General features: G+C 37.7%; 1 protein-coding gene across 1 annotated transcript in view; it reads left to right on the top strand.

The window, feature by feature from the left end:
- The window catches only part of PTPN20 (protein tyrosine phosphatase non-receptor type 20), a gene marked incomplete at both ends in the record, with an annotated part of 54,019 nt that extends 39,586 nt beyond the window's left edge, over positions 1 to 14,433 (top strand). Inside the window, 2 exons of the mRNA XM_081075434.1 lie at positions 13,425 to 13,487; positions 14,368 to 14,433. Coding sequence (XP_080931560.1) covers positions 13,425 to 13,487; positions 14,368 to 14,433 — 129 coding nt within the window. The remainder of the gene's footprint in view (positions 1 to 13,424; positions 13,488 to 14,367) is intronic.
- Between the last annotated feature and the right edge of the window lie 1,715 nt (positions 14,434 to 16,148).

The raw sequence follows: 16,148 nt of genomic DNA, 5'->3' as shown, positions 1-16,148 counted from the left end.
ATTGATAGAATCATATGATTTTTGTCCTTTATTTTGTTTATGTGCTATATCACATTGATGGATTTGCAGATGTTGAACCATCCTTGTGCCCCGGAGATGAACCCCACTTGGTTGTGGTGAATAATCTTTTTAATGCATTGTTGTATTCGATTTGCTAGAATTTTGTTTAGGATTTTTTGCATCAGTATTCATCAGAGATACAGGTCTGTAGTTTTCTTTTTTTCTGTTGTCCTTGCCAGGTTTTGGTATTAGGGTAATGTTGACCTTATAAAATGAGTTAGGGAGTACTGTCCCTTCTTCAGTTTTTTGGAAGAGTTTGAGCAGGATTGATATTAGATCCTGTTTGAAGGTTTGGTAGAATTCACTAGTGAAGCTATCTGGTCCAGGACTTTCGCTTTTGGGAAGGTTTTGGATGACTGATTCAATTTCTTTACTGGTGATCGGTCTGTTTAGATTTTCCAGTTCTTCATGGTTCAGCCTTGGAAGGCTATATGTTTCTAAGAACTTGTCCATTTCTTCTAGATTATTGAATTTGGTAGAATATAGTCCTTCACAGTATTCTTAGATGATCCTTTGTATTTCTGTGGTGTCTGTGATAACTTCCCCTTTTTCATTTCTGATTTTGTTAATTAGTGTCTTCTCTCTTTTTATCTTAGTGAGTCTAGCCAAGGGTTTGTCGATTTTGTTAATCTTTAAAAAGAACCAGCTTTTTGTCACATTAATTTTTTCTATTGTCTCTTTGTTCTCTATTTCATTGAGCTCTGCTCTGATTTTTGTTATTTCCTTTCTTCTGCTGACCTTGGGTTTCACTTGTTCTTCTTTTTCTAGTTCTTTAAGATGTAACATGAGGTTATTTATATGGGATTTTTCTTGTTTCTGGAGATAGGCCTGCAATGATATAAATTTCCCTCTTAAAACTGCTTTTGTTGCATCCCCAAAATTTTGGTAGGATGTGTTTTCATTGTCATTTGTTTCTATGTATCTTTTGATCTCTCCTCTAATTTCTTCTTTGACCCAGTCATTCTTTAAAAGTATGTTGTTTAATCTTCATGTGTATGTGTTTTTTCCTGCTTTCTTTTTGCAGTTGATATCCAATTTCAAAGCTTTGTGATCAGAGAATATGCTCAGTATGATTTCAATCTTCTTAAATTTGCTGAGGCTGATTTTATGTCCCAATATATGGTCTATACTTGAGAATGTTCCATGTACACTCGAAAAGAATGTATAGTCTGATGTTTAGGCTGAAGTGCTCTATATATGTCAATTATGTCCATTTCATCTAATGTGTCATTTAGGGCTGCTATTTCGTTATTTATTTTCTGTTTGGATGATCTATCCATAGCTGTCAATGATGTATTTAAGTCCCTAGTATAATTGTGTTTTGGTCGATTTCTCTCTTTAGTTCTGTTAGTAATTGCTTGGTATATTTCAGTGCTCCCTGATTGGGGGTATAAATATTGATGACTGTTATGTCTTCTTGTTGTATAGTCCCCTTTACAAGTATGAAATGTCCATCTTTGTCTCTTGTTATCTTTTTCACCCTGAAGTCTGTTTCATCTGATATCATTATGGCTACACCTGATTTTCTCTGGGTACCATTTGCATGGAGTGTCAATTTCCACCCTTTCACTTTGAGTCTATGCTTGTCCTGGTAGCTGAGATGTGTCTCTTGGAGACAGCATATGGTTGGGTTTAGGTTTTTGATCCAATCTGCTACTCTGCGACTTTTTATTGGTGAGTTCAGTCCATTTACATTTAGGGTGATTATTGATATGTGAGGATTTCCTGTCATTCTATCTGTAGTTTTCTGGTAAGGCAGTGTCTCCATTGTTTCTTTGCCTTTTTGTTGTTTTCTGTTATTTTTTGTGGTGGTATTCTATGATGTTTCCCTCTGTTTCTTCTTTTTTTATCATTTTTTTATTGTTTTTTAATAATTGTTTTATTTTTTAATTACAGTTGATATACAATAGTATATTAGTTCCAGGTGTATAACAGTGATTAGACATTTGTATAACTTATGAAGTGATCACCCCAATAAATCTAGTACCCATCTGGTACCACATGTAGTTATTATAATATTACTGACTATATTCCTTATGCTATACCGTTCATCCCCATGACTATTTTGTAACTACCAATTTGCACTTCTTAATCCCTTCACCTTTTCACACTGCCCCTAGACCCTCTCCCATCTTTTACCCCAACAAATCTAGTATCCCTCTGACACCATACATATTTATTACAATATTATTGATTATATTCTTTATGGTATACCCAACATCCCCATAACTACTTTATATATATATATATATATATATATATATAAAATTATAGTTGGAAACCCCGTGGCCATCTTGTGGTTACCAACTGTTTTCTAATCCCCTCATATTCCCCATTATCCCCACCCCTCACCCATCTAACAACCCTCAGTTTTTCCTCTTTGTCTCCAAAACTGTTTCTGATTAGTTCATTCAGTTATTTTCTCCTTTAGATTCCTCATATAAGAGATAATATGGTACTTGTATTTCTCTGTCTGACTTATTTCACTTAATGTTCTCTAGGTCCATCCATGTTGTTGCAAATGGTAAGATTTCTTTCTTCTTTATGGCTGCGTAATACTCCGTTGTATAAATGTACCACAGTTTCTTAATCCAGTCATCTACCAATGGGCATTTCGGTTGTTTCCATGTCTTGGCTATTGTGTATAATTTTGCAATAAACATAGGAGTGCATAAAGATTTTTGAATTGGAGTTTTGGATTTCTCCGAATAGATAGGTGGAGTGGAATTACTGGATCATAGGGTAGTTCCATTTTTAGATTTTTGAGATACCTCCATACTGTTTTCCATAGTGGCTGCACCAATCTGCAATCCCACCAACAGTGTACAAGCGTTCCCTTTTCTCCACATTCGCGCCAGCACTTGTTGTTTGTTGATTTATTGATGATAGCCATTTTGACTGGGGTGAGATGGTATCTCATTGTGGTTTTTATTTGCATTTCTCTGATGGTTAGTGAGGTTGAACATTTCTTCATATGTCTGTTTGCCATCTGTATGTCCTTTTTAGAAAAATGTCTCTTCAAGTCCTCTGCCCATTTTTTAATTGGATTGTTTGTTTTTTTGGAGTTGAGTTGAGTGAGTTTTTTATAGATTTGTGATATTAACCCCTTATCAGACATATCATTGGCAAATACCTTTTCCCATTCAGTAGGATCCCCTTTTTTTTATTGATGGTTTCCTTTGCTGTGAAAAAAACTTTTTAGTTTGATGTAACCCCATGTGTTTATTTTTTCTCTTACTTCCCTCGCTCGAGGGGATATATCAGTAAAAATCCTACTCTGGGTAATGTCTGTGAAGTTTCCTCCTATATTTTCTTTTGGTATTTTATGGTTTCAGATCTTACATTTAAGTCTTTAAGCCATTTTGAATTTATTTTTGTATATGGTTTAAGGAGGTGGTCCAGCTTCATTTTTTTGCATGTGTCTGTCCAGGTTTCCCAGCACCATTTATTGAATAGACTGTCTTTACCCCATCGTACATTCTTGCTTCCATTGTCGTAGATTAAATGGGCATAGAGGCATGGATTTATTTCTGGACTCTCTATTCTGTTCCATTGATCTGTGTGTCTGTTTCTATGCCAGTACCATGCTGTTTTGATTACTGTAGCCTTGTAGTATAATTGAAGTCAGGTATTGTTATACCTCCCACTTTTTTCTTATTTCTCAAGATTGCTGACGGTATCCGGGGTCTTTTATGGTCCCATATAAATCATAGGACTCTATGTTCTATTTCTGTGAAAAATGTCGTTGGTAGTTTGATAGGAATTGCGTTGAATATGTGTATTGCCTTAGGCAGTATGGACATTTTAACTATATTAATTCTTCCTATCCATGAACATGATATGTGTTTCCATCTATTTATATCTTCTTTCATTTCTTTCTTCAGTGTCTTATAATTTTCTGAGTACAGATCTTTTACTTCTTTGGTTAAATTTATTCCCAGGTACTTTATAGCCTTTGGAGCAATTGTAAATGGGATTTTTTTTTTAATTTCTCCTTCTGATGTTTTGTTATTGGTATATACAAATGCAACTGATTTCTGAATATTAATTTTGTATCCTGCTACTTTATTAAATTCATCTATCAGATGTAATAGTTTCTTGGTGGAGTCTTTAGGGTTCTCTATATAGTATCATATCATCTGCATATACTGATAATTTTACTTCCTCCTTACCAATTTGGATGCCTTTTGTTTCTTTTTCTTGTCTGATTGCTGTGGCTAGAACTTCCAGCACTATGTTGAATAGAAGTGGAGATAGTGGGCAACCTTGCCTTGTTCCTGATATTAGGGGAAATGGTTTTAGCTTTTCCCCATTGAGTATGATGTTAGCTGTGGGTTTGTCATATATGGACTTTATTACGTTGAGATATGATCCCTCTATTCCCACTTTGTTAAGTGTTTTTATCATAAATGGCTGCTTGATTTTATCAAATGCTTTTTCTTCATCTATTGATGTGATGATGTGATTTTTATTTTTCCTTTTGTTAATGTGGTGTATGACATTAATTGATTTGCGGATGTTGAACCACCCTTGCATACCAGGGATGAATCTCACTTGATCATGGTGTATGATCTTTTTAATGTATTGCTGAATTCTGTTCGCTAATATTTTGTTGAGGATTTTTGCATCTATGTTCATTAGAGTTATCGGCCTGTAGTTTTTTTTGTTTGTTTGTTTGTTTTTGTGGTGTCTTTGTCTTATTTTGGGATCAGGGTGATAGTTGCTTCCTAAAAAGTGTTTGGGAGTCTTCCCTCCTGGATTTTTTGGAATAGCTTGAGGAGAATAGGTGATAATTCTTTCTTGAACGTTTTGTGAAATTCACCTGTAAAGCCATCTGGTCCAGGGCTTTTGTTTGTTGGGAGATTGTTGATTACTGATTCAATTTCCCTGATGGTAATCAGTCTATTCAGGTTCTCTGTTTCTTCTTGAGTTAGCCTTGGAATGTTGTACACCTCTAGAAAATTGTGCATTTCTTCCAGGTTGTCAAATTTGTTGGCATATAGTTGCTCATAGTAATTTCTTCAAATTTTTTGTATTTCTGCGGTGTCTGTTGTCACTACTTCTCTTTCATTTCTGATTTTACTAATTTGGGTCCTCTCTCTCTTTTTTTAAATGAGTCTGGCTAAAGGTTTGTCAATTTTGTTTATCTTCCTAAGAGCCAACTCTTGGATTCTTTGATCTTTTGTATTGTTTTTCTGGTTTCTATTTCATTTATTTCCGCTCTGATCTTTATTATCTCCTTCCTTGTGCTCCCTTTGGGCTTATTTTGCTGTTCTTTTTCCAGGTCCCTTAAGTGTGAACATAAACTGTCAATTAGTGATGTTTCTTGTTTCTTTATGTAGGCCTGCAATGCCTACATAATGCCTATGAATTTCCCTCTTAGGACTGGTTTCATGGCATCCCATAGATTTTGGGTTGTCGTGCTTTCATTTTCGTTTGTCTCAAGATATCTTTTCATTTCTTCCTTGATCTCCTGCTTGACCCATTCATTATTTAATAATAAGTTATTCAGCCTCCATGAATTGGTGTGTCTTCCAGTGTTTTTCCTGTAGTTCATCTCTAATTTCATAGCACTGTGATCAGAGAAGACAACTGGTATGATTTCAATTTTCTTAAATTTATCAAGACTTGTTTTGTGTCCTAACATATGGTCTATCTTGGAAAATGTTCCATGTGCGCTTGAGAAAAACGTGTATTTTGCAGCATGGGGTGAAATGCTCTGAAAATACAGATTAAATCCAAGTGGTCCAATGTATCATTTAAAGCTGTTGTTTCCATATTAATTTTCTGTCTGGAAGACCTGTCCCTTGTTGTCAGAGGTGTGTTGAAGTCCCCTACCATGATAGTGTTACTGTTGATCTCTGTCTTTATGTCAGTCAGTACCTGTTTTATATATTTAGGTGCTCCTATGTTGGGTGCATAGATGTTTACTAGGGTTATGTCTTATTGTTGAATCGATCCCTTTATTATTATATAATGCCCATCTTTAGCTTTTAACATGTTCTTCATTTTAAAGTCTGTTTTGTCAGATGTAAGTATTGGAACTCCAGCTTTTTTCTCATTTCCATTTGCATGAAATATCTTACTCTAGCCCTTCACTTTCAGCCTGTGTGTGTCTTTTGATCTGAGGTGAGTCTCTTGTATACAGCATATACAAGGGTCTTGCTTTCTTATCCACTCAGCCACCCTATGTCTCTTGATTGGAGCATTTAATCCGTTTACATTTAAAGTGATTATTGATAGGTACATAGTTATTGGCATTTTTAAATTTGTAGTTAGATTATTATAATCTTTCTTCTATTTACAGAAGTCCTTTTAGTATTTCTTGCAATGCTGGCTTCGTGGTAATAAATTCATTTAGCATATTCTTTTCTGGGAAGCTCTTTATCTCTCCATCAACTTTAAATGATAGCCTTGCTGGGTAAAGCAATCTAGGTTATAGGCCTTTGTTTTCCATCACTTTGAGTATCTCCTGCCACTCGCTCCCGGCCTTCAATGTTTCTGTAGAAAAGTCATTTGATAGTCTTATGGGAGTTCCCTTGTATGTAACCCTCTGTCTTTCTCTTGCTGCTTTTAGGATTTTCTCTTTGTCTTTAACCTTTGCCATTTTATCTGTAATGTGTCTTGGTGTGGACCTGTTTGGGTTTATCGTTGTTGGAACTCTCTGCTCTTCCTGGGCTTGTATGTTGGTTTCCTTCATCAGGTTAGGGAAGTTTTCAGACATTATTACTTCAAATATGTTCTCAATCCCTTGCTTCTTCTCTTCACCTTCTGGTATTCCTGTGACGCGCATGTTGTTGCGCTTGATGTTATCCCAGAGGTTTCTTAAACCATCTTCATTGTTTTTTATTCTTTTTTCTTTCTGTTGTTCTGTTTGGCTGATCTCTGCTAACTTGTCTTCTAAGTCGCTGATTCGATCCTTTGCTTCATCTAACCTGCTGGTAATTCCTTCAAGAGAGTTCTTAATTTCGGTAAATGTGTTCTTTAGTTCTAACTGGTTGTTCGTTATTATTTCTACATCCTTCTCTATGTTGTCTCTAAGCCACTTAAACATTCTTATCACCAGTGTTCTGAACTCTGTCTCTGATAGGTTGGTTACCTCTGCTTCATTTGGTTCCAGTTGTGGAGGTTTCTTCTTTTCTTTTTTGGGACATGTTTCTTTGTTTCCCCATTCTGGCTGACTCTCTGTGTTTGCTTTCATGTATTAGGTAGATCCCCTAGAGTTCTTAGTTCTTGCTGGGTTATCTTATGTAGTATGTGTCCTTTACGTTTGACTTGCACCACTTCCTTCTTCTCCTCTGCGTGTGCTCCAAAGGTGACTCTTGTGTTGTAGATATTGTCCTGTTAAAGAAGATCTTTAATTGCTTTTTGCTTGTGAGTAGGTGGGGTTAACTCCCAGGCTGACTAGTTGTGAGACTCAGCTCTGCCCACCAGAGGTGGTTCTGCTGCGTGAGAATTGACCACTTAAATGTGGTTTGGCCTCTATGGGCTCTTGTGCCTGCTGAGAATTCCCTCTGGGTGTGTGACTTGTAGGTCACACCCTGTAGTACTCTGGTTTGGTCTGGACTTGGCCTCTGGATATGTTGAATCTTGTGCCTCTTAAGCTGGGCCCTGGTAGGGCAATTTCAAACAAAGCAAATCACCAAGCACAACAACAACAACAACCACAACAACAACAAAGAAAAAATATCAAATATATTCACATGTAAAAACACCTGATAAACCCCACTCAACAGAGGCAAAGATATCAAAGCTATAAAGACAAAACAAAACAAAACATAGGAAAACAAAAAGCAGCGCCAGTCTTGGCTTAAGTCCACCAAGTAATCTCCAGGTTGTCCTCTGCTGTACCAAAGAGTCCTCTGCCTCTTATGCAGGCAGAACCGGTCACCTAGTGCCCAGGGTGACTTTGTGACTGTAGATTTAAATGCGTGGGGCTGGGCGGTTCTGGATGATAGTTTTTACAAAGTTAGTGCAGTTTCTGCCCTTGCCTGCACATATACACACTGAGAATAGCAACACAAGCACTGTGTCCAGTACTCCTGAGTCTTAGGGCACTTCTTCCGTGTGTGTGCGCGCACAGGCGGGAGATATCTAAGTTTCTGAAAGCCGGGAGCTGCGTCTGCCTCCTACTGGTGATCTCTGGTAGTGCCTCCGCAGTTGCACTTGCCCCACCCTAGGCAGGCCAGAAAGGGTGGTGACTGGCTGTGGAGAAGTTTCTTCTCTCCTAGCCCAGCCAAAATCAGACTCTCCCCAGCCTCTTCCCTGGGTTAGAGCTGCTTGTCAGTCTTCCCAGAGCCTTAGCACTACGGCCCCTCAGTAATCTGACACTACTCCTCAGTTCAGGGGCCAGTTTAAGTCTCAGGAAGGACTGGGGTAGGATTGGAAGAGCGGGGGGAGGGGCCCAGGTATGCAGTCTGTGTTCTTTGTCTGTCCTATGGCCCACCAAGCTGCCCCGCCCCGGGGGTCGATCAGCTGTGGGACGCAGGAAAAGAGCCCACCTCCTGACTTTTGTGTTCTCTGTTCCGCCCTGGGGTCCTGTGCTTCTTGCCTGCCGTGTTACTGCCACCGCTGCCGCCAGCTGTGACTCCACCACAGGACCGCGCGTTTCCACTCCGCTCCCTTCCTTCTTCCCCTGCTTGCCCAATTTGCACACCTTCAAGTAATCCTTCCACAAATCTCTTAGCTGTTCTGCATGATGAGCAAAAAGTTCTTTGATGGGTTATATGTCCCTTTTGTAATAAGATCCGGAGGAGAACTCAGAAAGTGCATCCCACTGCTGCCATTCCTATGACGTCACTCTGTTCTGGATTTTTTTTGAATGGTTACCCATAAGTTTATGTAAAAGAAAGTTTGATATTTAGAGTATTCCATTTTCTTCAGCACGCTTACTTTCTCCATTCCCATATTCCAGTTCAGGCCTTTACTCTCCCCGTTTTTATGTTTTGGTTGCCACAAATTGTCCCTGTTGATGGTGGTCAAATAGCCTCCTTTAGTATTTCTTGTAGTGCAGGTCGTCTACTAGAAAATTCCCTCAGCTTCTGTATGTCTGGAAAGGTCTTTATTCCTCCTTCATATCTAAAGGATATCTTTGCTGGATATATTATTCTTGGCTCATAATTTCTCTCTTTCAATAGTGTGAATATTTGGTTCTACTCCCTCCTGGCTTGTAGAGTTTCTGCTGAAAAATCTGATGATAATCTAATGGGCTTTCCTTTGTAGGTTACCGTCTTCTTTTCCCTGGCTGCCTTGAGGATTCTTTCTTTGTCGTTGATTTTAGACAGCTTCCATACAATGTGCCTTGGAGAAGGCCTGTTGGGATTGAGGTAATTAGGTGATCTGTTTGCTTCTTGGATTCAAGGATCCAGTTCTGTCCACAAGTTTGGGAGGTTCTCATTGACAATTTGTTTGAATATATTCTCTGTTCCCTTGTCTCTTTTTTCTCCTTCTGGTATGCCCATTATTCTTATATTGCTCTTTCTGATAGAGTCAGAAAGTTCTTGTAGAGTTCTTTCATTTCTTTTAAATCTCAAGTCTCTTTCTTCTTCCATCTGTTTAATTTCCAGGTTTCTATCTTTGATGTCACTGATTCTTTCCTCCATCTGGTCAACTTTACTACCTAAGCTGGTTATTTCATTCTTAATTTCTTCTATTGAGTTCTTAATCTCCAGAAATTCTATTTGGTTCTTTTTTAAAATTTGAATCTCTTTCGTAAAATGCTCTTGTTGTTTTTTATTGTGTTTCTGAGTTCATTAAGTTGCCTTTCTGAATTTTCTTGCATCTCGTTGAGATTTTTTTCAGAACTGCAATCTTGAATTCTCTGTCATTTAAGTCACATATTTCCATTTGTTTAAGTTCGTATTCTGGAGACTTTTCACTTTCTTTCTGAGCTGTCTTGTTGCCTTGGTTATTCATGGCAATTACTGATTTATTATTTTTCTCCTAGATATTTACAGGAGTGGCTTCTGCAACAGGTTGATAGGAAGAAGTCTTTCTTTTGTTTTCCAGTACTTGTTGGTAGAATGTTTCATTTTCTCTCCCACCTCAGCCTTTTTTTTCCTCTCTCACACAGTAGTGCTATGTTTTCTCTGCACTGTTCCTGCTTCTCACACAATGGGGGGATTCCCTGGGAGATGGGCTTCTCTTTTGTCAGTTCATCTGGGTCATAGGGCACCACATCCCTGTGGGGATGTGGAGAACTTTTGAAGTTCCAAAGCTCTTTCTGCACCAGATTCAGAACTCATATGTTTCAGCAGTTCTGTTTACTCCTGCAGGGATCTGCCCAGATAGGTGGGGCCAGGGCTGGGGTGAGTTGTGAGAGGTGGCCCAGAGCAATGGCGGCGACCACCACCACAGCCAGTCCTGCTTCCACAGCTCCCTCCCCTTTGCCTGAACTAGTTGGGCTGCGAATCTTTGTCTGCAGTCCAGTTCTCAGAACAGCAAATATTCTGTTCTTTTGATCTGACACTGCTACTGTTCCACTTCTAGCACCGGGCAGGTTGGGGTGGGGCGAGCTCTGGGAGGGTAGGGAGGGCCGGCTAGTCTCAGTGCCTAAGGCTCCCGTTCTCTGCTCGGCAGTGTGGGCTTAAACCACCATTTTCAACCTTCTTCCCTCAGTCTTTGCTCCGAGGTCTCTGCCGTGAGCGTTGGGTTCAGTCGTCTTACTTGCTTCCCCCTCAGCCCTGGGGGCCATAAGCGGAGCCCTAGCAGTCCGAGTCCTTCCCTCTCCCGCAGCTGCGGTAGTTCCGGGATGCAGGGAGCTCGGAGCACTGAGCTAGGTCTGCGTCCTGCGTCCGCACGGCTCTGTCCCCACACTTCTCCCTTCCCTCCACCCCTGCTCGCGTGATTCGCCCACCTTTAGGTGAATTCAGTAGTGGGCCTCTTCATCCTGCCTGTCTGCTGCGCAGGGAGTCCTTTGTGGAGTTAGTGTTGTTTGATTAGTTGTAAATTCCAGGGAAGCTTTACAGAGGCTCACCTCACGCCGCCATTTTGATGATGTCTTCATGTTGAATCTTTCAATACATGAACATTATATGTCTCTCCATTTAGTTTGGTCTTTGATTTCTTTCATCAGTATTTTGTCATTTATATCATAACAGTTCCTGAGCCTTTTTTGTTAGACTGACTTACCTTATTTCTTTTTCTTTGGAGTGATTATAAATGGTATTGTGTTTTTACTCTCAGTGTCCACACATTCATTGTTACTATGTAGAAGTGTGATTGATTTTTGTATATTGATCTTTTAACTATCCTGTGATCTTGTTGAACTCCTTAGTTCTAAGGATTGTTTTGTTCTGTTTTGTTTTTAGATTCCTTGAGATTTTCTACACAGACAATCGTTCCATCCACAAATAGGGACATATGTATCCCTGGCTTTCCCATCTGTATGCTTCATTTCTTTTTCTGGCCTTATCATGCTACCTAGAACTTCAAGTGCTGTGTTAAATACAAGTGAGAGAAGGCATCTTGCCATCACTGATGTTAGGGCGAAAGCAAATTAAAATAATTTGTTCTGTGACAGGACAAGACATGCTACAGTCTTGGAGAAACTATTTGTGAGTCACATGTCCAACAAAGGTCTTACATCTAGCATATATTAAGAACCCTTAAAACGCAGGGTTCGTATAAACCTGGGGGCATTTAAAATGCCCCCAAATCAATATAAAATGTATATATGCCCCTAAATCATATATAAATCATATATAAATGATTTGGGGGCATATAAAATGTCCCCAAATCAATCCAGTTATAAAATGGGTAAAAGACATGAACAGACATTTCACTGAAGAGGATATAGAGATGACAAATAAGCACATGAAAAGGTGCTCAGCTTCATTAGCCTTTAGGAAAATGGAATTAAAACAATGATGAAATATCACTAGACATCTATCAGAAAGGCTAATATAATAAATAGTAATTATAGGCTAATATAAAAAATAGTAATACCCCCAAATGCTGGTGAAGATTTGAAGAAACTGGATTAATCATACATTACTTGTGGAAGTGTAAAATGGTATACCTATTCTGGAAAATAGTGTTTTCACTGTTTCTTAAAAATAAAAAATTCTTTAAAAAAACAAACCAAAAACTAAACTAAGCGTACCATATAACCCCACCAATACCACTCTTGGGTATTTATCCCAGAGAAATGAAAATTTATGTTCAAACAAATGCTCACAGCAGATCTATTCATAATAGCCAAAACCTAGTAACAGCCTAGATGTCCTTCAGCAAGTTGATGGTTAAAAAAAAGAACTGGTACATTTCCATACCAGGGAATACTATTGAGCAATAAGAAGGAATGAACTACTATTATAATATACACAACAATTTGGATGGATCACAAGGCAATTATGCTGAATAGAAAAAAGTCAATTTCAAAATTTGACCAATTTTCTGGTTTGGATATTATACTATAGCTATCTAGGATGGTATAATTTGGGGAAACTGGGTGAAGGATATGCGGGATTTCTCTGTACATTTTTTTTTTACAACTTACTGTGGATCTATAATTATTTCAATATAAAAATATAAAGGCTAAATTAAATTTTTAAATAATTATTAAAATGGCAAGTTATAAAAATAAAAGAATGCTTACATTTTCTCTGATTTTTATATACTTTTGGGTCATGGTTGCCAAACCTTAAATTTTTCATGTGTCACCATGGTCTTACTGTACATGACTGATCCTCAGTTGGTACCACACGTGACACTCCAGGCAGATTCAGCAACACCCCAGTTGGTCTATATCCTGTTCCACTGGTGATGCTTCTTGATGCTGTGCCAGTGTCAGACTGTCATAATAGTTTTTAAAGCTTGCTGCTAGTTTCTGGTCTCATCTCATGTGGACCAGCAATGGCCCTTTGCAGACCTCACAGCTCCTCGGGGTAGTGAGGGTCTCCGTGCACACGTGCAGAATCTGGTGTGGGGCCAGCTGTCCCTCAGGGTCTCCATGGGAATGGAGAGAGCTCTTTTTATGAGAAACAGCTGTGCTACTATCATGGCCAGAAAAGTTCTTCCATGCTTCAGACTTTTCCAGAATTATAATACTGCTTAAAGTTCTCCCTGTGGAGAACAAAAAGGTATACACAGGGGAAAATTTGTTGTTATTTCTTTTGGAGAGCATTTCTTGTTATAAATTATTGTTTCCTGCTTTTACCTGGAAACCCACTTAAACAAGTCTTCCTTATCCATTAGATTAGGTTAAAAATAGTGCATTTTCTTATGACTGAAAATGAAACCTTTCTGGTTAAATCTTGACATCTCTTTTCCTGGAAAGCAGTATAGAGTACTTATTTGGCAATCTGTGGTTTTATGTTTTCCCCCTATATGGATAATATAAAATTACTATCATCCTGTTGCAGTTCAACATCAGGAATATAGTGGCCCAAATGAGAGAACAACGTCATGGCATGGTTCAAACAAAGGTAAGCTCTCACCTCATAAATTCTAATTTGAAGAATAATAAATACAAAAATTAACACTGTATATAACACATTACAATTTACAAAGCTCTTTTACCTCCATGATTTCACTGCATTTTTCACTGTTTGAGGTAATCATTAATTTTGTTCTGATATTACTGATGTAGAACTTCAAGTTCAGAGCAATGCAGTCGGTTCCATAAGGTCAATCAGATGGCAAATAGAGGAGCCAAGACTGAAACTGAAGTCTCCTGATGCCCAAACATAAGATTTGTCCATAATCCTGTGTTATTTAAGTAACATACCTAAAGTTATTTTTCATAAATCTCTGGGCAGCAATTTTGAGATATTTACTTGTCATTAAAGTATTAAAGTCATTGGCATGTCATAAAATGATATCATTTATGTCACAGATTAGTTATTAATCACTAGGGGGGGGTGTCAAGAGAGTATGGATAATGAAAACAAATAGGTACCCCTAAATCTTTAGGTTGACCTGTTTTAAGGCCAATGTTGAATGATATGAAAGCATTTTATTTGGACTATCTTATCTGAGAGACATAGGCTGTATCTAAAAAAAAAGTTTAAAATTTAATTTATCCAGGGAAGATATAAGGAGACTGAGATTGAGTCACTTTCCCATCTGTTTAATTAAGCCTTCAGTTAACTTGTTCTGGACCAAGAATTATATTGTGGTCATTTATCTTCCTGATATTAAAAAAAAACAAAACAACAAACTACATTTATGTAAAGAAGTTCTTAGTTAAATGTTTACTTTTAGGAACTTTTATTTGTGATTGAAAATTACAAATGTATTCTCTAACAGTGGATATTGGTATTTAATTACTTAACATTCTTTTGTTTTTCATATATATGTGTATAGGAGCAGTATTACTTTTGTTATAAAATAGTTCTTGAAGTTCTTCGGAAGCTTGTGACTTTCAAATAAGAGAGACTTCTGTTGCCTAACAGATGAAATGACCAAGTGGCTTGGAGCTTCCTCATAAAGAACGTGTCTGAGCTGCACTAAAGGGCTTTGCTCATGGGTACAATGTGCTTTCTTGGCGTATCACTTGATTTTTTTATCTGACATCTCCCTGAAGGCAGCATTATTTGGTTTGGGGTGAACAGTGTTTACCCACTGATCTTACTTAGATAAGATCAAAATACCCTCCCACATTTTCCAATGGAACAAAAGTTACTTAAAACAGCTGTAGCCTATTGGGTTGAAGGGATTCCAGAGCCCATAAAGGACTTAAACTATGTTCATTAAGATTTTATTTGGCAAGACAGCTAAAGGGAGCTGAGGATTTCCAGGACTTTATAAAGCCCTGATTCTGGGAGAACATAGGGCCAGTGAACAGCAAAGTCACATCGTGCCTTCTTACGGGCATTTTTAAGACCGATACTTACCCATGTTTTTTATCTAGAGTCTGTCCTTTTAGCTGGTATTTGAATAACTCAGTTCACTGAAGAGTCCTGTTAGGATGGCTTAGCTCTCTACGCAAATTGGATTCCATCTCCATGTACGTCCACGCTCCCACGGGGCCCCAGGGACCTGAGAGGCCGAGCTGCCTTTCTGGAGCCATGGACAAGGACCTGTTGGCCTGGGAAGCATTTTATGGGTGGGCAGAGTTCCTCCTCTCCATCAATGAGCACACTGCTGAACAGTCCAAAACCAAAATAGATGTTTATATAGAAAGTCCAAAAGGAAATTTTTGCCTGGCTTGAGTTCTTTCCTATTCCACCCTAACACATAACATATTACTTGGTCTGCTTTGTTGAAAGCAAATATTACATTCTACTTGTTTCTTAACTCTTTGCCCTTTAGCTAATCAATAAACTTTGATATAAGCATTATTATGTAATTCTGAATATCTCTTACACCAGATATGTTTTTCAAACTAAGATCTGTGATAATTATTTTTTTCTTCAGAGTTCCATTAAGTCATTTATTTCCATTACTGTCCCACCTCTGCTGTAACATTTAGAAGTTGGCTTTGGGAACCAAATTTTGGAAAACCAATTCATAGTTTTGAAAACAAAAACTTCCATGTTCTGCTTTTGAAAAGATTGGGGCCATTATTACATCCATCTTATTATAGGACTTTCCCTCATAAAATTAGTGATATTTTGGTCAAGGAATTTTAGTGACCAGTTAGACTTGGTTATAAGCTATAAAACAATTGATACATATCTTTGTACAGTGCAGTTCAGTACAGATCAGAATATTTTATGTATTATATTGAGAAAACTTCTAATATTAAGCTGTAAATCCTGAATTTTTAAGTTTATGTTGTTCCCTTGGTGAATGAATACGTGGATTGGTTGAGATAAAATTGATAATTCTCATTTTTAAAATATTATATGCTAGAAATGTATTTTATATTAAATCAAATTGATGATTTTACCTATTTACATTGTGCATATAAATAATAGTCTATGCTAAGCATTAATTTTGATGATTGACCTTTAATATTTGTATTACTAATTGTATTTTCTCTCTGTTATTACAAAGTAATAGGTATAATGTACAACAATTCCAGAGAAAGTTTCAATGCTATTAAATGAAAATATTTGCTGTGTATTGCCTGAAGTCTTTTTATTATCTGGGCCTTGAAATGTTCTTATAAAGAAAAATTCCACAGTTCTTGATGGTAAACA

Source organism: Rhinolophus hipposideros (assembly GCF_964194185.1).
Source record: "Rhinolophus hipposideros genome assembly, chromosome: 15".
NCBI lineage: Eukaryota > Metazoa > Chordata > Mammalia > Chiroptera > Rhinolophidae > Rhinolophus > Rhinolophus hipposideros.
The sequence above is the reverse complement of the archived record's forward strand: the minus strand, read 5'-3'. Positions and strand labels throughout refer to the sequence as shown.